At 41.8% G+C, this 27,320-nt stretch overlaps 1 protein-coding gene across 1 annotated transcript in view; it reads right to left on the reverse strand.

The window, feature by feature from the left end:
- The window catches only part of LOC135362752 (transient receptor potential cation channel subfamily M member 3-like), a 69,921-nt gene that overhangs the window by 12,575 nt on the left and 30,026 nt on the right, over window positions 1–27,320 (reverse strand). Inside the window, exons 5-6 of the mRNA XM_064579937.1 lie at window positions 23,689–23,860; window positions 7,096–7,170 (exon numbers count right to left, since the gene is read on the reverse strand). Of these exons, the coding sequence (XP_064436007.1) occupies window positions 7,096–7,170; window positions 23,689–23,860 (247 nt within the window). The remainder of the gene's footprint in view (window positions 1–7,095; window positions 7,171–23,688; window positions 23,861–27,320) is intronic.

Here is a 27,320-nt window from a genome sequence, read left to right on the forward strand (position 1 = left end):
ACTCTGTCATGTTTGTGTGAAACAGCCACTTGGCTTCTTCCTACTCTGCCACCAAGAATCCTTTGACTGTAATAGTAATCATCCTAGAAAGGGCATGACCCTAATGTTAAATATAAGAAAGTGGCCCTCTAGGAACTGTTCTTAAAACCCTAATGCTAATGTACAAAGAACTAGTTTGTGCACTGAAAATTATCACTGAGAGGGGTGTGTAGAAATGTCCATGTCAAGTTCTTAGCTCTTCTGATCAGTGTCTGCTCTAACGCATGGCTTTTGAGTGTAGCATGCATCAGAATGACCCAAAGCTTCTAAGCAGGTCTAAAGTGGGACTTGAGAATGTGCGTTTCTAACAAGTTCCCAAGTTCCTGTTGCTGCTGGTCCACAGACTACACTTTGAGAACCACCGCCCCAGCATTAAGCTATAAGTAGAGGAGACTTCCGTCGATGAAAAGAAGTGAAATCCAAGATATGTCCCCTGCAGTAACTCAAGATGAGAGCCCATGGAGCAGGACTGAAACACCCATGTTATGTTTCCAGCAGTCTATCTTAAAGTCCAAACTAGGAGTCAGCAATCTTTTTCTGCAAAAGGCCAGATAGTAAGTATTTTCAGCTTTGCAGGCCAGACAGCCTCTGTTGTAAGCCCTCAACTCTGCCACTGTGGCATGAAGGCAGCCATAGATGGTACACAGAAGAATGAGCATGGATGTGGCCGTGTTCCAATAAAGCTTTATTTACAAAGATAGACGGCATGCTGGATTTGGCTCACAGTCTGTAGTTTGCCAACCTTTGGGTCTAACTATTGTGATAAAAATGATTCCTATGAGGCAACATCTGTTAGTTGGCCAAGACTGAGTATGTCCATGATCAATGAGAAACTAACCAAGCTGGAAATCTGACCTTGTAAGCCAAGCAGTGACAGCCAGTTTTGTTGTATACGATTGAGAAAACATGGCCGTTACTGGAAGATATTTGCTTGTCTTGCCGTTCAGCCACTAGAACCAACTATTTAAAGATGAATGGCTCCCCACTTCGTCCTATTTCAGTAGGGGTTTCACTGTACTGCTGAATATTATTTACCTATATTGAATGTATTCTCTCCTTGGTACTTTGCCTAATAAGTTTCTGTGTAGCATGATCATTTGTTGAGTTACTAATTAATTCACATTTTGTTTTCCATTTTTTCTCTTTCTCCTTATTTCCAAAAGGGCCCACTGGGCTGTCTTTCCTCAGGGAAAGTTGGCATTGCTGGCCTGAGGGTGAACTCATTGAATGGCTTTTGTTAAGAACCTGAGCTCACCAATGTCTTGAAGAGAAAGAGGAGAAGCCAAGTGTCTCTGATAGGGAGAAGTGGGAGCTGATGACACAGGAAGAAGGGACTCACAGCCTCCCTGACTGTCAGTTCCCACGTCTCTTCTGACTTGACCCAGTTGGCCATTCCTTCCTCTTGGAAATATGTCCTTCACTTGGCTTCCAGACAGCTCCCTCTCCTTACCTTGTGAGTTGCTCCTTCTTCATCTTTGCTGCTCCCCTCTCATTTCCCTGACATCTGGTAGATGGACTGTCTTAGGAATCAGTTCTTGGTCCTCTGCTGTCCCCTACTGTCTCTCCTCACACACTCCCTGGATGATCCCACCCACCAGCATGGTCTCATACACTGGCTACACATGGACAACTTCCACATTTACATCTCCAGACCGAGTATCTCCACTGAAATTTAGTCTCGCACAACTGTGCTCCTCTCGACATTGCCACATGGGCTGTGAGATGCCTCAGATCGGACGTGCCCAAAGGTAAACTCCTCATATCATCTCATACCTGCCATTCCCATCCCCACAGCCTCAACACAGTCTTCTAGCTGGGCAGCCCCCCCAAATTGGAGTCATCCTAGACTCATCTTTTCCTTTTCACAACTTGTAGCTAATTTAATGGTAAATCTTGCCTGTTCTGCCTTCAAATTATAGCCTGAATGATATACTTCTCACCTCCTCAACTGCTACCACCCCTAGTCTAAGCACCACCAGCTTTTGCCTGGATTATTGCCATGGTCTCTTGACTGGTGTTTCTGCTTTCACACCCACTCCCTGGGAAGCCTACTCAACTTAGTAGGTAAGGTGATGCTGTTGAAACATACAAGAACACTTATTCCTTTGCTCAAAACTCTGCAAGCTACTATTTCATATAGGGAGAATGCAGAAATCAAAGTTCTTACTGTCCTCACTGGATCTGGCCCTTGTTCCTTCCCCAGACTCCATTCCTGCTCCTCTCCTCCCTGTTCCATCCACATGGCCACGCAGGCCTCCTGATGTGCTCCAATCATGTTGCCTACATTCCTGCCTCAGGGTCTTTTCATTGCTGTGCCGGAAACGGTCTTCCCCAAGATGTCCCATAACTTGCTCCCTCACTTCCTAAGGTCCTCACTCAAATGTCTCCTTTCCAGCGAGGCCTTCACCTATTTGTTTAAAATTGCAGCTCCTTCCTCCACTCCCTTTTTTGACTTACTTCTAATCTCCCTCACACTTATCACTATGTAATACGCTATATGTTTTGCTTATTTATTTCCTGTTTCCTTCCACCCAGATGCAAGCTCCAGGAGGGTGCGATGAGCATGGACACCTGGCCTGAGCGGGTTCGCTGTGAGGTGCACCCTGGGACTCTGCTCAGCACTGGAGCTCCCAAGCCTTCTGCCTGGTCTGGGAGGGACCACGCGGGCTGGGGCAGTTATGGCAGCAATGGTTACCTTGGCTGAGGGAAAGTACGAGGCCCCTTCCCAGTTTCCCAGGTACGCTATCAGCCTGAGAGAGAGAGCAGGCAGGGGGAGAGAGAGGGAGAAGACGGGAAAGGAGGGAGGGAGAAGGGGAGAGGTGGGAGGGGGGCAGAGAGAGGGGAGAGAGAGAGAGCACGAGAGGGGGAAGGAGAGAGAGACCTAAGAAAGACTGAGATTGAATTCACCAAAACTAGATGGAAAGAGGGCTTGGAATTGGATTTATTTGAATTAAGGAAAATTTTCATTACATGACATTTCCTACATGCCTAAGTTTATGAACCATAATTCATACTCACTACCACAGTTCTTATTACTTGAATAATGGAAAGAAGTAAGTCGACAGAACAAGACAAATCCTGCTCGGTGCATGCCATGAAAACTGAGTCCAGGGACAGAAATACAAGGGTGAGGAGAACTTTCTATCTCTCCCCCAACTCCTGATGTGGGCACACCATGCTTAATTGTCTCTTTCAGAATCTCCCCCATGATTTCCTAATAAGTTCTGATATGCACCCGAGCCAGTCCTCACTTCCTATGTGGAAGAAATGCTGCTAATGAGGAGAGGTTCAGCTCAGATTTGTTTGATGACCAGAAAAGCTGACTCTTCAGTCCTCACACCCCCCGTTGAGCAAAGGCGCACCTGTTTTTTTTTTTTTTCATCCTCCCTCGCTCCAGCAGGAATTGCCCACAGAACCCCATGTGGATGCCAAGATGCCAAGGCTCATTAGCCAACAAGCGCTGTTGATTCCTCTGCCTGAGATTTAGGACCTCAGTGTTTCCCTGCAGGGCCGTGGCATGTGGAACTCCACGCAGCTTTTGAAATCTGGCATCCTTGTGGAACAGGGACAGTCTGTTCATTGAGGGGAAGAGCTGCTTGTTTGTTTCAGCTCTGGATGCCAAAAAAGAAAAGAAAAAAAATCAACTGTTTGCCTATTTGGCTGGTATTAGGGCATAACATCTCTATTTTCCTCTTTTTTTTTTTTTCTCTTCCTTAGGGGTTAATATATTTTGCTGAGGGTTCAAGGTTAAAAGATTTGTATTCTGTCACAATATCTGACAATTTTATTACTAACACCTTGGGAGCCCTATTTCTGGTCACTTTTCAAGCCTATCTGAAATCGACTTCACTTCCGTAGCCATCAGTTTCAATGGTTTGAAATGATCCAAATAATATTTGAAGGGAGAAGAATATTATTTTAAATTCTGGGAAGGGGCTTGGAGGGGTCCTATGACAAATTCCCTAGCCTTACAAGCAAATTAAAATCTCAGCCCACTTTTTTTTTTTAGACCCCTAGAGAATGAGATACCTTATTCTCTCTAAATATATCCCACTGTAAAATCGTTGATTATGGCAGAAAAGTACTTGGTCAGCACAAGTTCTGCCATTTATTTCATGTTTGCCTAACTTTCTAAAGTTAGCTATGCATTTCTACTGAATGGTTGATCCTAATCTAGACTGAAAAGCAGCCATGGGCAATTATCACTTTAAATAAGTGGGGGAAAATCAATACTTATTTCTTTTTCTGCGCAAATGGAAATAATGAAGCCACCATGGCATAGCCTGCTACAAAAATTACACATCCTTCAACTCTCTGAGCTCGTATGATGGCAACGATTTAACAAGAATCATGAGTCAACAGGAACACATTCAAATTTCTAGGACAAAAGCTTTCATGCCCATGACAGTCGGAAGTCTTCACGATGGTCTTTGCCTGTTCGTGTTCCTATTCGTTTCTCTTCCCTAAGTCTGTCTATGTGTTATTGCTTTATTACATGTCCTTCCTTTGTAGCTTTCAACTTCTAAGCTCCTCTATTACATTTTTATATCAGGCTGGAAACCAGAGCTAAAAATAAGGCCAGAAAAACATGGATTGATGTTTACAATAAACATTTATTGAGCACCTACCTGCACATACCAGGCACTGTGCTAGGGTTGCCGGATGACAAAGATGAGTAGGACTCAGGCTCTGCTCGCAAGGAGCTCACAATCTACAGGTGACGGAGGGGACGGTGCAGGCAGACAGATAAGCACTCTGCCGGAAGAGACAGAGCCTCTTACACAGAGACTTAACACAGGGCACTGTGAGACAGAGCCTCTTACACAGAGACTTACACAGGGCACTGTGGCAACAGGAGTTATGGGGCAAATAATTGAGCCTACAAGAATCACAGTGTGTGTGCGTGCGCGCGCGCGCGTGTGTGTGTTATGATAAGATTTCACATAAGAGAAGATTTTGAAGATGAGGCTTGGAATGTAGCTTTCTGTCAATAACTAGAGTTGGAAGAGGTTGCAATTTCAGCAAATGTCAAAACAGGAGGAATACACATCTGACGAGGTATGTCACTATGTCATTTATAGGAAACTGCAAGTAGCTTGGAATGGGTGGAGCAGAAGATCCACATGCATGATGGAAGGAGAAACTAGAAAAACAACAGGTGAAAAGATATGGAAAGACACTCCTTTAGCAGTGAAACCAGAAAGAGGTTGGGTCGCATTAAGAAGGTCTATGTTATCTTGAGAGTAACCTATTATATCTGACCAACAACAGCAGATTTTGCTGACATTGAGACCAAAATGCCAACTATTTGCAACACATATCTTTCGAATCTGAAAAGAGATCTCAGCGTGCTTCCCTGAATGTAAAAGCACCTAGGAGATCTTACCGGAATGGAATGGTGGACTGTTTACAGGAGCTGCCACAGTCCCTGAACAAGTCATTCTAATGCATAAAGAAGCGCGTTCCCAACAGAGAAAAGGCTCCTAGCTTGAACTGGAAAGTAAGTCAGATAAGCAAGATAGGCAGCTACCTAGAAACAGGTTTCACTAACGTTAGTTCTACTCCCCCAACACTATTCGTTTGACTCCATTACTGTCTTGATTGACAAAGTGACTTTTTAGTACCAAGCATGACAAACATTTCAGTGACAGCCAACTTGTATCAGGCCATTTCAAAAGATGAAGAGAGGGCAGATGTTTACACTGCATTGTCTTCGTCACACAACCTATTCTTTTTAGAAGGAAAATTCTTTAAAAGGTAGGGAAAACTTCAAACAACATGTTCAGCTGAGAGCCTCTGAGAAATGGCTGGTCATTAGAGTCCAAAGTTAACGGATCATGAATTTGATATTTGTATTTTGTATGGTCTTTTACTTGATCGGTTGAGTCTACAGGTAGTAGAAAGTCCAAACAGGTTAGAGCATCCACAGAAGGCAATGAAATGTCCCTGATATACATGTAACCCACCCAGAGGAAGTTTAACAACCTTTTCAAATCATGTGGTTTGAACCCAGGGCTGTCAGTCTATGGGAATATAAATTCATTATTTCTTACTTCCAGGTCTCCCTGGATGAAGTTCTGCTATGACCCTTAATCCACGGAACTGTTACTGATCTCATGGAACAGTTATGGGCTCAGTGATGGAAATTTTCATGTCATGGTTACCCCAATGCATTTGAAGATGGTGCAATGATCAAAAAAGATGCCAGTGATGACAATTGAACGTCCCTTTGCCTTCCCAGCCTCCTTCATATATTCTCAGGCATAGGATGACAAAGGGAAGTCCACGAGTCACATGAAGAAAGACTGTAGCCATGGGTACACGATCAGGAGCTTCTGTTTCTCTTCACCCCATCCTCCATGCCATCACCCTACTCTATTTCCTCCTCATTGTTGCTCCTGTGAATTCCTCCACCATCTTGCCACTAAGCACTGTCCTCTGCCCACAGTTCTGTTGCTGATGAATTCCAAATGAACCAATGTCCAACCCGTGTGTGACATGGAGTTTGTGTTCAAATAGTTGTTGAATGAAGTAATGACCCCCAAACCCTCCAAGGTAACAAGATTTTAGGGAAGTGTCTTTTTGAATGATATAAGGCTTCCTTATGTGAGGTGAAAGGAGCAAGCGTTCTGGAGTCACATCAGCCTGGCTTGTGCCATGCTGTGCCACTAACTGGATTTAGAACAAGGGCTTAAATACTCTGTAATGCTGTGTCATCAACTATATAAAAGGAAGATAATAATCCCTACCTTGAAGGGTTGCTGTGAGTATTAAGAGACAGTACATATGAATGCCTAGCATAGTGCCTGGAACATACCAGGGCCTCAAGAAATGCTTATCTCCCTCCTCCCTGTCTTATTCTTATGTCGGATTTTAGGATGAGAAATAATAGCGAGCAACTAATCTCCGATGTGGCTGGAAGTCTTAGAAAGAGATAAGCAGCAGTCATAGGGAGAGAGAGTGTTAGGAATTTTTAAAGGAAACGAATGGTTTTATGGTTAATTTTCTTGGTTGGGGTTTAAGAGGAGATTCATGTTGTCCATTAATTATACTTACCAATTGGGTCTAATTGGCAACTACCCCAAAATGAATAAAACAAGCGGGAGTCAAGAGAGAAAAACGGCAGGCATCCTGTCAAAAAATAAAATCTTTGAAATTTCTACAACCCGATGGTTGAATATACATTTCATTAAAGCAGATGGACTCACCCAACTTATAAATGTGTACATATGATGGAAATCTAAGTTGCATATTCAGACTTTCACAAAGCATCAAACAGCCCTCTGTACCAGCTCTACCGTGTCTCATCACTCTTTCACTTGTTGGGGTCCTTCAAATCAGCATCCCCTTTGCTGGAGAAAGCAACCCTTATTATTCTGTTTTAGCCTAGGTGACTGTTCTGGTGGTCAAAGAGTTAAACGAGGCACTCTGTGTTGAGTACTTGTAAGCATGCTTAGCCCTTAAGTAAATCCTCAAGAAACACTAGCTGTTGTTACAGTGATTCTAATAATAATCATGAATTTGGTTCTGTGTTTTCCAAGACTGAGCAGAACTGGATTGTCCCCTCTCTCCTTTTAAAAATGCTTTTCTGTTTTTGGGGGGATATGCATCCTGTTTTCAGGTGATTGGCTTACTTTTGACTTAAATGGAATATCCTCCCCCACCCCCCCCACCCCCCGCACCGTTGGCTAATGCACTTAATTTCTTTTCCTTTTAAAGAGTAATTGAAACCAATGTTGACATGTCACTCAACATGCATATTATTTACTGAAAAGACTGCCCCATTTCTCACTCTTTTCTTTCTCTTATTGCCAAGAACATGACTAATTAGATATAGCCGAATATATATTATCTATCCATATCATCTATCTACTGCTTCCTTCCTTCCTTCTATGTATGTATGTATGTATGTATCTATCTACAGAAGAAGTCACCAAAGCCATTCCATTATAATAGGTTTCCTTACTAATTTGGCTATACTATCCTAAACTGGGAGGTAAATTTAATTGTAACCTCATGCCTCTGGAGTTGTTAATTGACTAAAGAAGCTACCTTAGGTTGAGATGATTCAGTATCTCATTTCAAATCTAGGCCTCAGAGGAGAATCCCATGAACAGCTGTTTTTGCTCCTCTTTGTTCCTTCCCTAGAAACAGCATTTACGGAAGCCCCCCCCCCCCCCAGATCCTCAAGTTATGTCTTCTGGCCCTAGCTTCGTAGGATCAAGCCAGACTTCTAGAGCAGCCTCAACTGGGGGCGGTGGTTGGGCAGAGGGTAGCTGGTCGGTGAGAGATGCAGTAGGGTCTTACCCACTTTTATGGAATATTACTTGGTGAGTCCTCATTGCCCACAACCTGGCCAAGCTGCCTTGTCATAAAAATGTATTCAGTGGGGAAAAGACAAAGCAATATCCCTCCAAGCACAAAATGCAAAGGGTTGGTTCCTCTAGATTCTTAATAGGTTGTAAAATAATAAGTCAAGAGTAACTACTGTGTATTTTCCAGAAAGTTACCAATTAGCATGTTCCTGAGAACATAGATTCAACTTGGGAGCCTATGCTTCCCCAGGCCACTCTACCACTGTGTACAACAATTAGACTGCTGGCTAAACACTGTGAGCAAAGCCCCAAATAGACAACAACACAAGCATCTGTTTACGGAACCAAGCACAAAACTGGCTTAGCTCTGTCTTCCCTGCAGAGTGAACAGCACCCTGGTATTTTCAGTTTGTTTGTTTTTTTTCCTTCCAGTTACCAAACCCTAACGAACAAAAGTTAAAATGACATTTTAGTGAGGATAAACCAGATTTGTTGGAGATTTGTTGCATGGTTGAAAATGGAAATGTCTAGACATCTGGCATCTGTTGACCGTGACCCCAATTGTCTCATTATTTCCTTGATTACCCTTCTGGGCACGGTGGAAAAAGTGGTCTCAAAGGGGAAAATAGGGAAACAAAGGGCCAAGGATTGTGCTTCCAGTGAGGTTGATGCCCTAAGGACCCTGCTTTTGTTCCTTGCTGAGGTGCATGGAGAAACTTTCCTAATTTGAGTTCTCTGGTGTTGGCGTTAAATAGAGTAAGAAAACTACCTCCCAAACTAACACAGTGACTATGCTGAGCAGCAGACTAGAAGTGTAGTGTTTTGAGCTGAGATCTGTGTCAGCTAATGCACCATATGAAAAGAGGTAGGATGCGTGACTGTTTCCAAGGGGGGGCTTTCCTATCTGGAAAACGAGGCCAATGAACTAGGTGAAATATACATACACACACATATATATATATATATATATATATATATAATAGTGTATATGTGTATAGTTTATGTATATGGTTATACAGACCCCATGAGCATGAGTAGCTTTGCACCTGCCCCATCTGTGTATCTCTATATATGTAATTATATCCCAGTTATCATATATTATTCTATAGTTTATCTTTACATCCCCATCGAGGAGTATCTAGAAAAAGAAAACAATGAAACATACATGTCTTTTCCTTATGATTTTGTTATTTGGATTTCCTAAAAAACTAACCCAGTTCACAGGTAGACCTTGTTTATATTTGCAGCTAAAATAATGCAACCAGATAGGATAAACAATTTAATGAGAGTAGAACAAATTCAGTTAGACCTCATGCTAGGCCCTCAGTTTCTGTATGTTGAAAGCTTTTACCTACGCGGCTTGCAATCCATTGCTCACATTCTACCCCGCAAAATCTTACTTAAAATACTTCTGCTGAGTAGCCCCTTGAACATTCCACCTAGAAATACTCTTTGTCTGAATTCCTGTTGTATTTCATGTCATTAAAGGGCACGTAACACTTGCTGCTTATTGTAATGCAGCTCTTTGTCTCCTGTGTGGAAACAGCCTGATGGTGGGGGCTCTGATGCGGGCGGACTTCTTGGGTGGGCCTCTTACTGCCAGTCTGACGTTGGGGCCATCACTTGACCTCAGTTTTCTTTTTGGTCAATGGGGATAATAAATGGTACTCACTTCCTAGGGTTGTCATAAGGAATAAATCATATTTCTTGCAAAGTGTTTAGAATAGCATTCAATTAAACACTAGTTATTGTTCACTTATTTGTAAAACTCTAAGTTCTTCGAGCGCACAACTATGCTTTATTTCTCTTGCAACCCCTGTGGTGCTTTGTAATGTTACAGGTGCACAAGGCAATACTGGCCGGGCCATGGAAATACACAAGGGGAAATGTAACAGGCAGAGCAATCACTATTTATCGTAAATGACAGATATTTGCCCTTCTCCTTTTGCTACATTCTGAAAAGCTGAAGAACTTTAAGCCTGTGTTTTGGCTCCATAGGAAACATCTTAAAGGGACAGTGGAATAAAGAATATTGCGGGAGCCACTTTTCCACAGTGAGCACCACGGATGATCTCCAACACGATAAACAGTTGTTGAATGAGCCATTGTGTGACCCAGCTCCATCTCAGGGAGGAGGACCCTGGGAGAGGGTAGCTGGGTTTTGGGATGGCCAGGAGCATAATGAAGGGAAAATGAACAATTCCAACTTTGCTGAACTGTACTCACAGTAGAGATATAAAAGTAGGACATTTTCAGGAGCCCCATTATATTAGGATGTCTTGCTATGGCTAAGGCTTGGGAATAAATTTAGGTTGTTTTGTCATTCACTAAGTCCCAATAGGGAAGATTATTTTGCTTCTGATTTCAGCTACTGTCAAATGTAGGCATCAAATCTGTTACACTGGTCTCATATATATATTTTTTAATTTTATTTATTTGAGAGAGAGCAAGTGAGAGAGAGACCAGGAGCAGGGGGAGGGGCAGAGGGAGAGAGAGAAGCAGACTCCCCACTGAGCAGGGATCCTGACGCGCGGAGCTGGATTCCAGGACCCCAAGATCATGACCTGAGCTGAAGGCAGACACTTAACTGACTTAGTCACCCAGGCACCCTGGATGTGTATTTTTATACACATCCTTTATATATGATTGCACAATATTATTTTCTATTATGTGTCCTTAACCAGCCTCTTCTCTTAGGTTTCCTGACTTGACTCTTTCCTCTTGTCTTAGAGGAAGCAGAGGATTGCCAGCAGGCTGAGTGAGTGAGAGAAAACATGGCGGGGCTGCCTCCTTACCCAGAGGTCAAGAATGATATACATATACCTGAGGAAGGAAGATTCTGAACTTACATATTACATGGATAGGCTGACTACTTCCAAAGGTTGTCTTCTTCCCTCCTTCTCTCCCCCTGTCCATTTCTTTCCTTCCTTCCTTCCTTCCTTCCTTCCTTCCTTCCTTCCTTCCTTCCTTCCTTCCTTCCTTCCTTCCTTCCTTCCTTCCTTCCTTCCTCACATCCCCTTCCCTTTCCTCCTCTCCCGTCTCCTTCCCTCTTTCCTTCCTTCCACTACAAAGGCTGTATTTGTTCATTGTAAAAAAACAACATTGAGAAGTACTTAAAAGGTATACGTGGAACACATCAGTTCTCACCCCACCTCTCCCACCTCAGGTTTCACTCCTTAGAAGCTACGACTAATAATTATTCACCTGTCTCCTTTCAGATGTTTTATAAGTATATACATATATATATATTTTCAAATTTTTATAAACATAAATGTAATCATAAACACACAGTTGTACTGTTTTACAACAGGCTTTTGCACTTAAGAAAAAAATACCCTTGGGTATCTTTCCATATGAGCCCAAACAGAGCTAGTACATTATTTATAACTTCAGAGTATTTCACTATATGTTAACATAAAATTTAATTAGTCACTTACTCGTGAATCTTTGGGTAAAAAATACTGTAATAAATATGAATAGAATTCTTAGAAGTAAAAATATATGACTAAAAGGTATGCACATTTAAAATTTAATAGGGGTAGCCAAATTGTCTTCCAAATAAGGTTGCCCATATTTGCACACATCATAATGCATATTTCTGGGTATACTTCTGGACAGTAGATCTTTGTAAACTTTGTTTTTTGCCAACTGATAGGTTGAAAACATTTCATTGTCTTAATTTTCATTTCTTTAATTTTGAGTAAGGAAATTTGTACTTTCTTCCCTGTGATCTTCCTGTTGATATATTTTGCCCATTTTCTTAGAGAATTTTTCTTTTTCTTTGGATTTAATGTCCTTTGTTTATTATGGAAATTAGCCCTCTGTCATAGTTGTATCTGTTTGTTTTGCTTTGCCATTTGTTTTTTGAACTAGTATTTTCTTTTTTTTTAACTTTTATTTATTTATATTTTTTAAGATATTTGACAGAGAGAGAGACAGCGAGAGAGGGAACACAAGCAGGGGGAGTGGGAGAGGGAGAAGCAGGCTTCCCACTGAGCAGGGAGCCCAATGCAGGGCTCAATCCCAGGACCCTGGGATCATGACCTAAGCCGAAGGCAGACGCTTAACGACTGAGCCACCCAGTGCCCCTGAACTAGTATTTTCTAATGGGGCTTCTAAGCATTGAATTTGTTTTCTAAAGCAACTTAGCTTGTGTGAATGGATGAGTCATAACAGCTCCGAGTTTGGTATTATTAAAAGACGGGAAAAGAAACAAGGGAAAATACCAGTTTCACATATGGAGTATCCAGAGAGGAAAGGTGAGGTTTGTTTTCAAATCACCTGCCTGTGGTTTCATTAAATCTGTAAGGCATTAGATCCTCGTACCTCTACTCATTTAGAAGGGAAATTCCAACTGTCTACAGCTCTATCTTTGGGGTTTTATTGAATAACACAAGCTAAAATCAAAAGAAAAACTAAACTACGGTTGGATGAACAAGGACATGTGTATCTCGGTCTCTAAAACAAGGTGACCCAATTCACTATTTATTCCAAGAAGCTTCATGAATTAATCTTTTTATAACTGTCAGTGTCAGCAAATACTCTCAACTCTATATTTACTGACATTCGAAACATTTTAAGAGCCCTTCAGCTGTATCTTGCCAAATTATTAGTTATCACTTAGGGGTTATTAAAATGTAGGAATGACATATTGAATAATTGGCATAAGAAAGATTTCAATCCCTGAGAAACTCATCTGCTCATCTGGCCTCCTCAAATGTTTCCTCAACAGAGTGGGGGGATATCTTATTCCCTAAGTCATCTCCTTTGTCCTTTTCTCTCAACAGGGCTGAAGTCCTGTTGGAACCTACGGCTTTGAGAGGCTGACCAATCTTCATCCTCCTGCCTATCACCAAGATTATGGTCATGTTTGGTCACATGAGAATTATTTTGCAGGATTTATCTTTGAAGCATTTGTATCAAGAGTACAGCGTCACGGAAACATGGAATCTTATTTATTTTTAATATTTTGGGATTTAAAATGTTACCAAATGATGCGCAACAAAATATGTGATTCCATTAAGGATCCATTATGGGATGCACATGGATTATGCATAGCACAGCATATGCAGTTACTTTGAGGCTTAGGGGATCTATTTGAGTTAGTTAACTTAAGATGTTAACAAAACCAGAACGGTCTAAGATAATCTATATAATTTTATACATCTTGTCTCAATCCAGTTTCAACAGATATTGCAATTTCCAGAGCCAGTGCAAGACTCTGCAACTACCGATCACTGAAAGACTCAAGGTAGAGAGTGAAAGAGTGTGGTACAAAGCATGCGCTACAGGAACTATTTATGGACAAGGCTCCCCAATGAACAAATTGGAACCGTAATAGGCATATCTCATTTATAAGTGGCAGATAGGTTTTTTCTCATGTGACAACTCTAGCCATTCCTTAACAATAATCCGGAATGCTAAGCTGAAAGATATGGCAAAAACTGCTGGCTATACGCCGATATCTATTCTTCCCTTCCTTCATAGTGATGGGATTTTAGCTCCTGATGTATTTGTCCAGGAATAAAGACTATATTTTCAAATCCCCCTTTAGCTAGGTGTGAACGTCTGACCAAATATTGCCACATGGGATGGAAGTCAAAATGGCGTGTATGACTTCCTCATGGTGACTTTAAAGGGAAAGGGTATGACTTTTTCCCTTGCTCCTTTATCCTGATGCTTTCCGGCTAGAAAGTAGATGATGGACCATGAAGACAGGGATGGGAGGAGCAAAAGAAAGAAGGAAACTGAGTCCTCAATACCATGAGGCCACGACATTAAATCTGGACACCTGTTCAGAATAACATGTACGTAAGGAATAAACTCTTGTCTCCTTTAGGTGTCCAGTGTTTTGAGTCCTTGTTACAACAGCAGAACCTGTGTCCTAATGAATGAAAAATGGTTCTGAGCTGAATCAAGGCTCAGTGGGAAAAGTCATGCTAGCTTTGCAATACCCCAGCTATGGGCAAGGGACACAATGGGCTCCGGCCAACTCTAATCTCTTACTGTATGGAGAGCTAACGTACTCCAAAATGGAAGACTCTCAAAAAACCCTTTCATGTCACTCATACATTACAGCTTTCCTTGGCCTTTTGCCCGTCTCCCTCTCTGTGCTATTGTTAACCACTTCAGGCTTAACCTCTGTGTATTTGGTACAAATACAAAGAAATGAGACTGACTTAACAATCATAATAAAAATAAGTAATATGTGTAGTATTTAGGATATACCATTTATTTTTATGTAAATGACTTTAAAAAATCCTTTAAAATAGCCTCCTGGAAAACTATATGCTTATTTCAATGATGCTGTCATTACTAAAATATTTTTGGAATTTTTTTGGAGTTGTAAATCCATACGTTTCTTATAATAATAGGACTGGATCAAATCCCTTAAATTTCTTTCATGCCAAACCAGCAACTCTTTATTGAGCACTTACTATGCATAACATTGTTAGGTTGGGTGTCAGAGAGGTTGGTAATCAATTAAGGATGTCAATGGTAATCTTCAGACAATCTATGTTAAATTTCCTGGGGAAGATGACTTCACAATTCAACAACAAAATAATATATATAAGGGGTCTACTATAGTCCAGGGAAATGAGAAATATACACCAGAAATGGAATGTGAATTTTTAAAAAGCTCTGCTTCATGGAGTTTTATATCATGAATTTATTCATTCACTCAAGATTTATATTCCTGCCCTCCTCCCTTACTTCCCCCAAATTCTCAGTAATTTATAGATTAAAAATTAGAGTTCTGTTTGTATTCAATTTCGAACTCTTTATTCTACTAGAACCTTGATTTATTAAAATATTCCCTGTGCAATGCATTGTACTGAGTAGGCTTTCCGGGGACCTCTGGGTACAGAACCCCATCTCTGCCTCTGCCCCTGTATCAGTGAATAACTGTGGACTGGAGGATTTCTCTGAGTACCAGGGACTCTGACAGGAGAACTCCTAGCGTTAAGCACATTTCTGGAGTCACTGAGCCTGAAACATAAAGCTGTGGTGCTCAGAGCGGGTGCTGCTGAATTGGAAATACTGATCTGATTTACTTCGTGAGTCAGTTCTGCCTGTTAAGCAAGTCGGTATGTCTCTTCAAATGAAAACCAGCTTCCTAATAGTCATTAGGGCAGAAAGGTCAACTCAAGTCCATTTACAGTTTTCAAATATGCCAAGAGCGTGGATTTAGACAATGAGTTTGGTACTCACCCCGCAGAGAACAGACACAGAGCAAATGAAGTCAGATAGTTGGAAGGACTTCCCAACAGCAAGTGATGTTAGGATTGGAAGGGCTGACATCCAGCCAATGCTGTTGGTTTAGGAAACCAACGTCTTCACCGGTTGTTAAAGATTTTAAATCTCACTGCTCGCTTGCTATGGCTGCCTCTTCTGTTGTCTTAGGTATGAGTATTGTGGGTGTGGTCTTGACAAATCAGGTGTGGGCTATTGGAAAGATTTGAAAACAAAAAAACAAAAAAACAAAAAACCCCCAAACAAACAAAAAGAAAACTCAAGGAAACATACTTGGAGTAGCGTTTCCTGAGGGATGTGATTGGCCTTTGGGCCAGGCAGGTCTTCATGTGAAACTGTTCTGCCCAAGGCAGAATATTAACCTTCCTGCCTCCTCTCTTATGTCATTCAGGAGCATGAGAAATCACATCAACCTGAGGCCCCCTGATATTTTTAAATGCCCCCTAGGGGAGGCAGGGTCACTCTACTCATAAAACACTACAGCCATGTTTAAGAATCATCACCCAAAAGGGTGGTAAAGGAAGTAGGATATCAATGATGCAGTCATGAGTACTCATTTCTGACAATGGAAATTCAATGGAAACAAAATGCTTTAAATTGATGTGTGTCATGTCATAGAGATGAGTTAATTTTTAAAATGAAATCCCTTAGGGGCGCCTGCGTGGCTCAGTTGGTTAAGTGGCTGTCATGGTCCCGGGGTCCTGGGCTAGAGCCCCATGTCGGGCTCCCTGCTCAGCGGGGAGCCTGCTTCTCCCTCACCCTCTGCCTGCCACTAGAATGTTCCTGTGGCTCAGATATCCTATAACTCAGTGAAAAGGGGATATATTTGCTCCCACAGTAAGGCATAATTCATTAGGGATGACATCCTGTACTGTTGGAAGACATTATTCTCATTATTATTTTTGTTAGTTTGGGTGAGTAAGCATACAATCATATATAAAGAGGTGTGTTGGCTTAGGGACTGCATAATAAAACATATATTTTTTCCTAGAGAATTCTAAATATCAGTATCTTCAAAGACCAAATGTGATTATGCTTTATGAATTCTGCCATCATTTCTTCCACCTGTTTACTCAGAAATACCAAGCCCATTTTAAGCTGCTGCTTTAGTAGAAGTACTACTCTCCATGTCTTCATCAGACGAGGCTACACTCAAATGTCAGTCCTTACCCTGGGGCAGAGAAAATGTGGAGAATCAAATTCTCTTTCAAGCAAACCCCGACAGTAGCAAAAGTTCTGGTTATGGAAATCTAAACCTACCCAGACACCCCCATTAATTAATATAGCAAAATAAACGTAGACTGGATTTAGTCTGACATAGGGACATAATCCCGTAGACTGGATTTAGTCTGACATAGATTTCATCTCATAGTATGGAGATGACAAAGTCAGAAATTTCTAGCCTCATAACGAAATTTCCTACAACCTACACTGATGTTCACAATATAATTAGATATGCAGTCTGAATAAAACTTTGCATCTGGGCCAACCTAAAATAAAATTCAAACAACAAAGGAGTAACATTTTAATCAAATAGAGCCCAAAGATAACTAGATTCCTGTCCTCTCCCTTCAATCCCCTTTTTGAATAAAATGGTAACTTACAAGAAGAAAATTTAAAGCGTGAGATATATTCTGGGCTGATTCACATTTAGCCTAAGTTCTAACACCTCCACCAAATACAGTAGTCAACAATCCTAACTGACAGTCACCATGATTGCTCCAGGACACCGGAATAGCTTGAATCTCTAAAGAAAGATTACATTTTCTCCATTATGCTCTGTTTATTCAGGTAGGAGGAACAACTGCAGTGTAGAATATATTTTTGACAATATATAAAAAGACAAAAGAGTTTGCTGGCTATCGCTGCAATGGTTAAGATTTTAAATCAATTACTCTTTAACAAATCATGTTCACAGAGGATTGATGGTAAGTTCCAGAACATAATTTTGAGCCCTCATTTTTCCTCTTTGGACCTTTTCAGTAACTATAGACATATACGGTTCCTCCTTAATGAGCAGAGCCAGGTCTGATTTGTGGTATTATATATATATAGTGATGAATACCCTTGACTCTCATAGGCTTTAATGAGAGGGTCTGGTCTCAGGTTGGAACCCATGGCAGCCAGGCTCTGTCAACACAGGACATGGTTTCCCGCAGGGGGACCACTGTACCACCAAGAAGGCGGGAAGAGAACCAGTTGTTTCTGGATGGCCATGTGCCAGAATCCTTTCATATGTTGACTTGTATGTCAACTCATTTAATCAGGGTTCACAGATCCAGAAACAGAGTCTAAGAGAAATGCTTTAATGCTGGAATATTTATTGATGAAATGATATGCCATCTGGATTTCCTTCAAAATTATCCAGAGAAGGATGTAGGTGGCTATATAGAGAGAGATTCTAAGCTTGGCCATGGGCTGGTAAATGTAGAGACTGGGTGACAGTCATGGTGAGTTATTATAATATTCTCCAACTTTTTTGTATGTGAAATTTTTTAATAATAAAAACGTACACACAAGATACGCTTAGGATTTTAAAGTCCCACGAGGCTGCTCATGTGCTACTTTCTAGAGCAGCTCCTTGGTAGTCTTTCAGCTCATATATATTTCCTGAGCAGTTAGCAATGTGCTAAGTTGCCTCAATTTATGTGAATAGGTGAACAGCAATAAAATAAATATGAGGAATTTTTGATTATGTACCTTTTTTTATTTAAATAGTTCAAACTTAGTATATGGTGCTTGGCAATATTCATGAAAGGTGTGCACCACCTTTGATAATTCTCTTAATCACTTCCCTGCACCTCAGTCTGATCTTTGAGATGAATGACTTTATGTTCTTGTGAATGTCAGCCACACCTTGCTTTCATCCACAGACACTGATAAGACTCCTGGGATATAGGTATATAGGTTTACAGAGTACATACAGCCTCACTCCCTTGCCTCTCTCTTCCTCTTACTTGCCAGGCAAAATCCCAACAGGCGCTTAACCCATTTCTGTGTCTGTTCTACTACTCGAGCTGAACATGGCTGCAAAGAAAACACACAAGCCTAGTGATCCATGCCTCTCGAAATTCACAACCACAAATACCCGGTGGGACCAGGGTGCTGTGGGTTAATGCTACATTTCCCTGGTCCGGTCATTCTCCCTGTCTCTCTATTAACTATAGTTCCTTTTGCTCCCTAATCTCTCCCTCCTCCCCTTCCACATTCTTTGCTGATGACCTCCCGTACTCTTTTCTTTATAAAGAAACTATCTACAGAGAAGTACCTGATCATCCCAGCAGAAAACGTTCCATCCTACCCACGTCTGTGCCCATATGCTCTGCCCTCCCTCCTGCTATGCAGGATGAAGCTGTCCACATCCTATGGCGGAGCTCTTTATCTGTGCACTGAATCTCATCACTTCCCTCTCTCTTAGGGACTTCGTCCCAATTCCCCAGAGATCCCCCACTTTTTTTTCCTGCAATAGCTTACTCCTCTGGGGCTCTCCCTAGTCCCCCTGTTTTAAGAATATACCAGTGTTGCTAAGAATGGCCTTGCAGCTTTCACTTGATGTGTCTACTCCTTACCCTGAATGCCCAATTCATTAGCAAGTCCTCTTGAGTTCTGCCTGCACAATATATCTTAGGGCCAATATTATATGATTTATATGAGGCACCTGCAACAGGTGAATTCGTAAAGATATCAAGTAGAATAGTGGTTATCCGGGGCTGAAGGGGGGAGGGGGGAGGAACAGGGAGTTAGAGTTTAATGGGGACAGAATTTCAGTGTGGGATGATGAAAACGTTCTGGGGATGGACGGTGGTGATGGTCGCACAACAATGTATATGGGCTTAATACCACTGAACTGTATACTTAAAAATGGTTCAAACGGTAACTTTTATGTTATGTATATTTTATATTTAAAAAAAAAGCCCAGGGCGCCTGGGTGGCTCAGTCGGTTAAGCGACTGCCTTCGGCTCAGGTCATGATCCTGGAGTCCCGGGATCGAGTCCCGCATCGGGCTCCCTGCTCAGCGGGGGGTCTGCTTCTCCCTCTGACCCTCCCCCCTCTCATGTGCTCTCTGTCTCAAATAAATAAATAAAATCTTTAAAAAAATAAAAAAAAAATAAAAATTAAAAAAAAGCCCAGTTAAGAAAATATCTATGCTTGTATTCGAATCCGACCACGTTTTACTTCCCCTATCGCTGCCATTCTATTTCAAACCGCTCATGCCCACCTGCATTATTGCAACGGCCTCCCAACACATCTCCCTGCTCGAAAGCTTGCCCCCCGCCTGGTCTCTGCACACAGCAGCAGAGTGATGTTTTAAACCGGGAAGCAGATCCTGTACTTTGCCGGATCACAATTCTGTTAGAATACAACCTAGCCCTCTACAAATGCCTTGCTCTTTCTTGAACACCTGGGGCTTTTGTCCCTACTTCCGCTCCCTTCCAGAATGTTCTCCCCACAGTGGGCTCCCTGACTTCATTCAGGTCTCTGCTTCCGTGTCACCTCCTCAAAGAGGCCCTCCCTGACCACCTGCTCTACACCAGCCTCTCGACGCGCGGGTGCGTATGCGTGCAAACCGCGCACGCAGGTCCAGTCCTATACCTTCCTCTGCTCTCTTTTTCTTAACGGTTCTTTTCACTACCAGACATCATATATTTATTTGTTCCCTGATTTACCTATTACTCTACCCCTCTAGAGTGAAGGTCCATGAATTTCGCAGACCTCAGCCATGACTGGTCTGTAACAGCAGTTCAAGAAATACCTGCCTCCTAAAAGGCATCCTTGGAGCTGTTGGAGGCTGTGCATGTTAAGTGTGAAGTTTAGTAAGTGGCAGATGGAAGAATGTTCCAAAGCAGGTCACTGCGCATGCCCCAAAGGGTTCTCCTTTAAAAACCAAGTCCTTCAGGGACCAGGGACAATACTTGAGAAGGGGCTGGTGACAGCAGGAATGAGTGGGGTGCGGGGGAGAGACGAGATAATGGAGGCCAGGGTGCAGAGACAAATCAAAGGCACTGGTGCTTGTGATTCATTATCATTCATAATTGGCATTTTGATGAGAAAGGGTTGAAAGGTCTCCCGAACAGGATTCACTTAATATTTAAGGAAAGCATCCTTCAGACGATTAGGTCATTTAGGTAAGAAACAGACTTGAAAGGCTCCCGTGGTAGGCAGGGCACCCCTAGGTGGTGAGGAGGAATGGCACTTTAGGAAAACGCTGAGCGCAGTCCCAGCACCCCCGGTGTCCTCTGAGGCGGAATGGGTGATGAGCCCTGTTAATTGTGGTGTGGTGTCTCATTTTTGAGAGACCACGCTGGGGCCCCAAATTGAGTTCCACCTTTGTGTTTTAGATTTCTTTAACTTTTGAAGGGGGAACTACAAAAGTAAATGAGGTTTTTAGAATCAGTTTTATTTTTAATGGGAAGAACCACATTACTGCTAATTGTGATACAAGGAAAAGAAATAGTGTCCACCCTGGACAGTAGAGTTGCTGTTCCAAGGTACTGATTGGGGATTGATTGCATTAAAGGTTTGTATTCTTACTTCCGCTGTTTCTTGTTATAACCGGGTCAACTTTACCCCTTGTTAGTCCTGTTCTGGAGGCTTCTGTGTTCTCAGTGGGCACTTTGCCGTTAACTAAATTGAGGCCTCAAGGTCCTGCTCTACTTTGGGGAACTCCTTGGGACACTCCTTAAGCTCTGAACACCTTGTTGCCCCTTCCCTGCTTTTTGGGGTGAATGCAGCAAAAAGACAAGGAGACCTAACGACTCACGAGTGGCTCACTTGGAGGGTAATCTTGGTTTGCCTGGGACTGAGGGGACCCAGGGACATGGGACTTCCAAAGAAGAGACAGTCTCAGGCACCTGGGACAGGTTGATCACCCTCTCAGGTTAAGCTTAGGGACAGAACCGGTGTAAAAGCTAACTCATGGCATCTTTCACTACAGCTTGTGAGCAAACTGCTGACCCTGACCCTTTTTACTTCCTGTGACCTCAGAGATGGCCTCTGGGTGTCTTTAACCTTTTCTTCCCATTTAATTATTTTTACTCAATGGGAGCCTGCGGGTTTCTGCAAATCCTCAAATAAGTATCTCGAAGCATGTAGGAAAATTATGTTTATAAATTATGATAATTCCAATGACCATGTGGTTCCCCTGCCCCCACCTCGTTCCAACTACTGTCATTTAACCCACTGGGGCTCATCCCTTACCCCAGACCTAATCCTGTTTGTGGGCTTAGAGCAGTTCAAGAGTCTCTACCCTGCCTCTCTGACCTTGTGCCTCAGCTCTGTACCTGGTGCATGCTCCTCCCCTACATTTTTTACCCTAGACCCTTGACTGGGTCCCCACTTGTCAATGTTTTTGTGTGTTGCTACCTACCTTGGTAATCTAGCAAGGGTCCACTGTCTCTATGAATGGCATGAGGCCTGTGGAGGGGGTCCCAGCAACTCCAGCATCCCTGACATCCTGACCAGCCTTGGCCCGCTCTCCGACTCCATGCTTCTGGGCTCTGTGCCTCACCGTGGCAAGGTCATTATATGGGCCCCCCACTGCAGGGCCGTCCACACATAGAGCACCTCTGGGAGCTTTACAGGAAGGGTGCCCCTCCAGGCAGATAAATTACAAAAAGATGTTCCCTCTAGGATGACCAGTTAGAAAAAAAGCAACCTGTCCTTGGGCAGCCTGTAAGGCATGGAGCTTGGCAGACAGAGGCTTGGCGGGGTTTTAACCCCCCTGGCACCCCTGAGCCGGGTATATAACTTACACCACCACATACCTAGCTCTTCTCCTCACTACTGACTAACCGGCCCGGCTGCCACCAGCGCCTAGCCCAATGCCAGGCTTTGCTGGGCTGGACAGGTTTCGCCTCATCAGCACCCTGAATCTGACCCTGAATTTGCTCTTTGTCTGTCCTGCTCCCGTCCTGCATCTTTCAGGTCACTCCCATTGAGGTTCTCATTCTTAACCTGATGGTGTATAAAATGTCAAAATCTAATAGATATCACTCATAACATAACATTTGCCCTTTCTATCCACTACTGTAATAAAATTCAATTTTAGTATTACAAAACCTACTACCTATTGGTTATAATGCTTAGTTACATTTGATCTCTGCCGATTTCTGGATAGATTTGCTAGTCTTTTCTATTTTTGTCTTTCCAAAAGATGTCTAGCTTGGGATGATCCTGTTTTCTCTTTCCAAAGACAGTTGGGGATTCTAGGATAGAAGACAGTTTCCTAATACAACTTGGACTTCAGGCCTAGGCCAAAATGTACTATTCCAGACATCTCTGTGAAAAAGATAAAATAGTAGTAGCTCCTAAAAGTTGGGACCACAACAGGTATAAGAAAGAGAAGTTGTGGTCTGATAGGGCGAACATTCCAGTTTTGGGAGGAAGGCGGCTCTGGCAGGCAAAACCCACCCCAGACAGTTACAGAGAAAAGAAGAGAGAGCAACCATTTGGACAAGCTGAATCACAGCACACTGAGCTTTTGGAAACTTATCTAGCCAAAGAGAATCTTTTGTTATTTAGAATTGCAGGCTTTGAAAGTTGGATCAATTAGATCCAAGTTGTCCTGATGAGACATACAATTACCCCTAAAGTTTGAGCCTGCCACGAATCCTCCTCAAGGGTTACTTTTGTTTAGAGAATGCCAGTTGCCTTGAAATTCCTAACCATGGGCAGATCTATGCTAAGATCAAAACATATGTATATATAAAATTTCTGGCCAACAAAAGTAGCTTAACAAATAGAAACAATTTCTCTAGGGTGCCTTTCCTCCTTAGAGTACTGTGTAAAGGATGTAGGAAAAGTCTGGAAAGAAAAACATATCTGCTTGCATACACCCCAGATGGGGTTGAGTTTCTTGCATATGACAAATGAGCGCTAGGCCACTAATCACGCTTACGTGTCCAGTCCTCCTCCCCCAGATGACTTCCTCAGGTTCTAACCACTGGTCCAGCAGACTCATAATGATCCCTGTTTGAAACTTGCTCAAGTTCTTATAATATTGCCACACGGTATACTTGTAGTTACTCACTTTCCACAGGCTTCCTATGAGGCCCGGCAGTGGGAACAGTAGCCTACTTACTTGTGTTTATCTTCTGGAGAGAAATATGCTTTTCCAGTTGTCTCCTCAGCTTCACTTCGGCTCCATATTTCCCGGTGGTCCCGTTGTCGGCCAGAATGAAGTGGGAATGCATGCTGTTGAGAACAGTGAGCTTGCTCATGGGATTGGACATGGTCTGATATGGCCGGACAACCTGCAGGATTTCAAAAGGAAGAGGCGGAAGTCAGAAGAAAAAGAGCAAAATATGAAAAGGAGAACCAGCCAGAGAGGAAACAGAGAGAAGGATAAATCAATTCTCTGGTACAGTGAAAACAGAGTTTACATCCTCCTCCTAATAGCACTGTGGGTAGCAAGTTTTATGGTCAATGTTCCCCAGTCACAGCAAGATTATACTTAAAGAGTAATGTGTTCATTTATATGCTGAGTTGATACAGAAGCTAGAGTTTGTGCTCTCATCATACTCAAAAACTGACATGTGAAGGATTGTGTCATTGTGAGGTCGATCTTTCATTTGCTGATGAACCACAATTAATTTTAACGTTTACTCATTCTGTTTTCTCTTTCTCTTCTCCACGATGTCCATACTCCAACGGGCACAGCAGAGCAATCATGGTTCTGGAGTAGGGTTGGGGAGGGGGTGGGGGCCAGGGTGATCTTTTCAGTCAAGCCCATTCAGTCATCTGAAGGTCTGTTAATTCAAAAATCAACACTGTTCTTATTAGACACCTTATTTAAGTGGAAATGTTGAATGTCAAACACGTGTCTCATGAGATGAGCATGAATCAAAATGTTCATCTGTCTTTGTTTGTTGTTGCATTATTTTAATTTCGTGGTGAATTATACTACCCCAAACAGAGTAAGTCTTTCAGATTTTTGATATCAAAAGAAAAGCAAAACCTATTTTGAGTTTGAGTTGCTAGTTCTAGTTGCTTTATAGACATTATCTGTATTCCTTGCAACAATCCTTGCAAGGTGGGTGCTCTCATGCTTATCTCATAGATGGAGAAACGGAACTGGAGGTAAAATAGGTTTTTCAAGAGTTTCTTACACACAAAATCAGAATTAACACCCAGGTCTGATTCCAAAATCTTTGCATGTCCCCCTCCCCACACTGCTTAGACACGATGGAAACAAGACGTTTTGGAAATCTACTCCTAAAATATTTAGGAATAGACTTCACTCATGACTATGAAAAGGAATATTCAACAAGCTCACTGTTACAAGGTCCAGTACAGTTATCCCTGTATTGAATCATCAGAATTGACAGGACAGAAATAAATGCTACTGGGTTTTTATTTCTGTGCCTTTGTGCGGTGTGTACATTCATTATGGAGTTGAGATGCTCTCGTTCATGTTCAGTACGTAATAACTCACCATGAAAAGCTGTAGTAAGATTGAGTAGTTTGTTAAAGAAGTTACAAAGTGATTTAGTAAGGGCAGTCTTTAATAGTACAGACCTCATAAAAGTCATTTTTTAGATCTTGATTCCAATTTCAAAATCCATTTCTATGTGCCTGGCACACAGAATCTACTCAATACATAGTGAATGAGTGAACAGGAAAACTTGAGACAGGCACGCTTTTGTTCAAAATTGGAAAAAAAAAAAAAAAGAGCCCTCTCTTTTCTGAATTGCTTGGGAGTTGACCTAATCTAAATTTAAAATGTATAATTTTGAGCTTTTGAAATATCCTTCATTCCTTTTAATGTATGTCTTATTTGTTAATGTAGCATTAATATAACATTAATTCATAGCCTCATCTTAGTTGACTCTTAGTGATAAAGGAAGCTCATAACTTTTTGATTATTGTTTCCAGTAATGGATGGGATTTTTTCCAGTAATGGAGCAGTATTCAATTACTCCTTTGTCTGGATGAGTGCATGAGAGTCCCCCAAAATACAGAGACAGTGGTTTGCTAACTCCATCCTGAGTTCTTTATCACTGGAAGAGTGGGTCGCTTGTGGTTGAAATTCCCATTTTGTTGTTACTCATTTTTGATCATAAAACATTCATTCTATAGCAGAGTGCAAGTTAATAAATATTAATGCTTTGTTGAAAGAGGCTTAGCAGAAGGACTTTCTCCTATCCTTAAAGTGCCTCGGCATTGTGCTTTTGGACAAAAGAAAATACTTTAGTTACTCTTCTCTATTTTCTGAGTAGGTCCCCAAGGCTCCATGCCAAGGAGGAGGAAGACCCAAAATATTTCTTTAAGAGGCAGGGACAGTGGATTTTCTAGAAGTTAAATGATGCATGACAGTGAATCCCAGACACTTGTTCTAGCTCAGACATAAGAACACATTTTCTAATTCCTGGGAACCTAATTAAAGACCATCAGTGAACTTGAAATTTTCAAATGAATAAGGTAGTGAAAATAATTCTGGGCCAACTGACATCCTTACCACAATCTGAGAATAATATCATTAAATCATCTAACTATATTCTGTATGTTTCCTCCACCACAGGATTCTAAGGACAGTGGGGCATCAGTCTTCTGAGTTTTAATCTTTTCTTGTGAAACATGGCACACCAGCTCTTTGGAAATACTGTTCCTTTGAATCAGTCATGGCAAGAAGGTCAAGTTTACAGTATCACTCATGAATTTTAATTTCTTCATCTTACTGCTCCCCATTTCATTTGATCTTATATGAAGGTAAGTTAAAGGTGGTCATATTTGGCAGAGATTTTGTCTGCTGCATAATAGGGGATATACATCTGAAAAGTAAGTAAAATGCCCTAATTTATTTTCCTGTCGTCACTGGAGGAAGATCTGCTGAATCCTTGAGAATCCTGAACATATGAGTCATGGAAATCTGTCTGAATCCCATTAGTTCTGTCAGTGGCTGTGTATATCTGAGGCCCACATTTTTAATCTGTAAAAGGGATATGAGAACACCACTTAGCTCATGGCGGTTAGATGAGATTATAGATGCAAAGTACCTGGCACTTTGCCTGGTTCCTGGCAGGCAATCTATACATGTGAATTCCTTCTCAAGTTTGGCTTTATTTTACCAACTATAAACTGATTTTACCATTGCAAACTAGTGACCAAAATGACAAGATGACAGACTTATCACGGACTTTTGTTTTCCACAAGAGATTTGAATCAATCAGTTTAAGTAAAGAAAAAAAATTAGCAATCAGTTGGCAAAACACACAACGTGTTTTTACTCCATCACCTCCTCTCAGGCCATTTAAGAGGGCGATGCTCCGGAATTAGTGGTGGATTAACTGCAAAGTTGGAAAGACCTTCCCAAATGCTTCAGGAGGAATGCGTGTTGGTCTAACTTGCCTACAAAATCCACTTAATATTCTTCATAACAAACATACCAGCAGTCTGTTCTTATTTGAGTTATAATTTGCATATCTACAAAAGATGCTGATCTTCCTGTTAATGCTTTTCAAATAGGAAAAAAAAAAAACAATGCCTTTGTGTCACATGAATACAAATGAATTCTTCCCTCTGACAAAATTTTAGAGGTAATGTATCTGCTTGCATTGTTAAGAGCTCAGAAAAAAGGGCTTTTTTTGGAAACGTGTGTGCGTGTGCGTGTGCGTGTGTGTGCACGTGAGTGCATAGCCACACAACTGTGACATGTTCAGGACATGTAGGCATGTTAGACAGCTCTAGCATGTTCCTCAGCCACTGTTTTTTGAG

This window comes from Mirounga angustirostris, unplaced genomic scaffold (assembly GCF_029215605.1).
Source record: "Mirounga angustirostris isolate CCGP_5_RB_7025 unplaced genomic scaffold, mMirAng1.0.hap1 SCAF_15, whole genome shotgun sequence".
NCBI lineage: Eukaryota > Metazoa > Chordata > Mammalia > Carnivora > Phocidae > Mirounga > Mirounga angustirostris.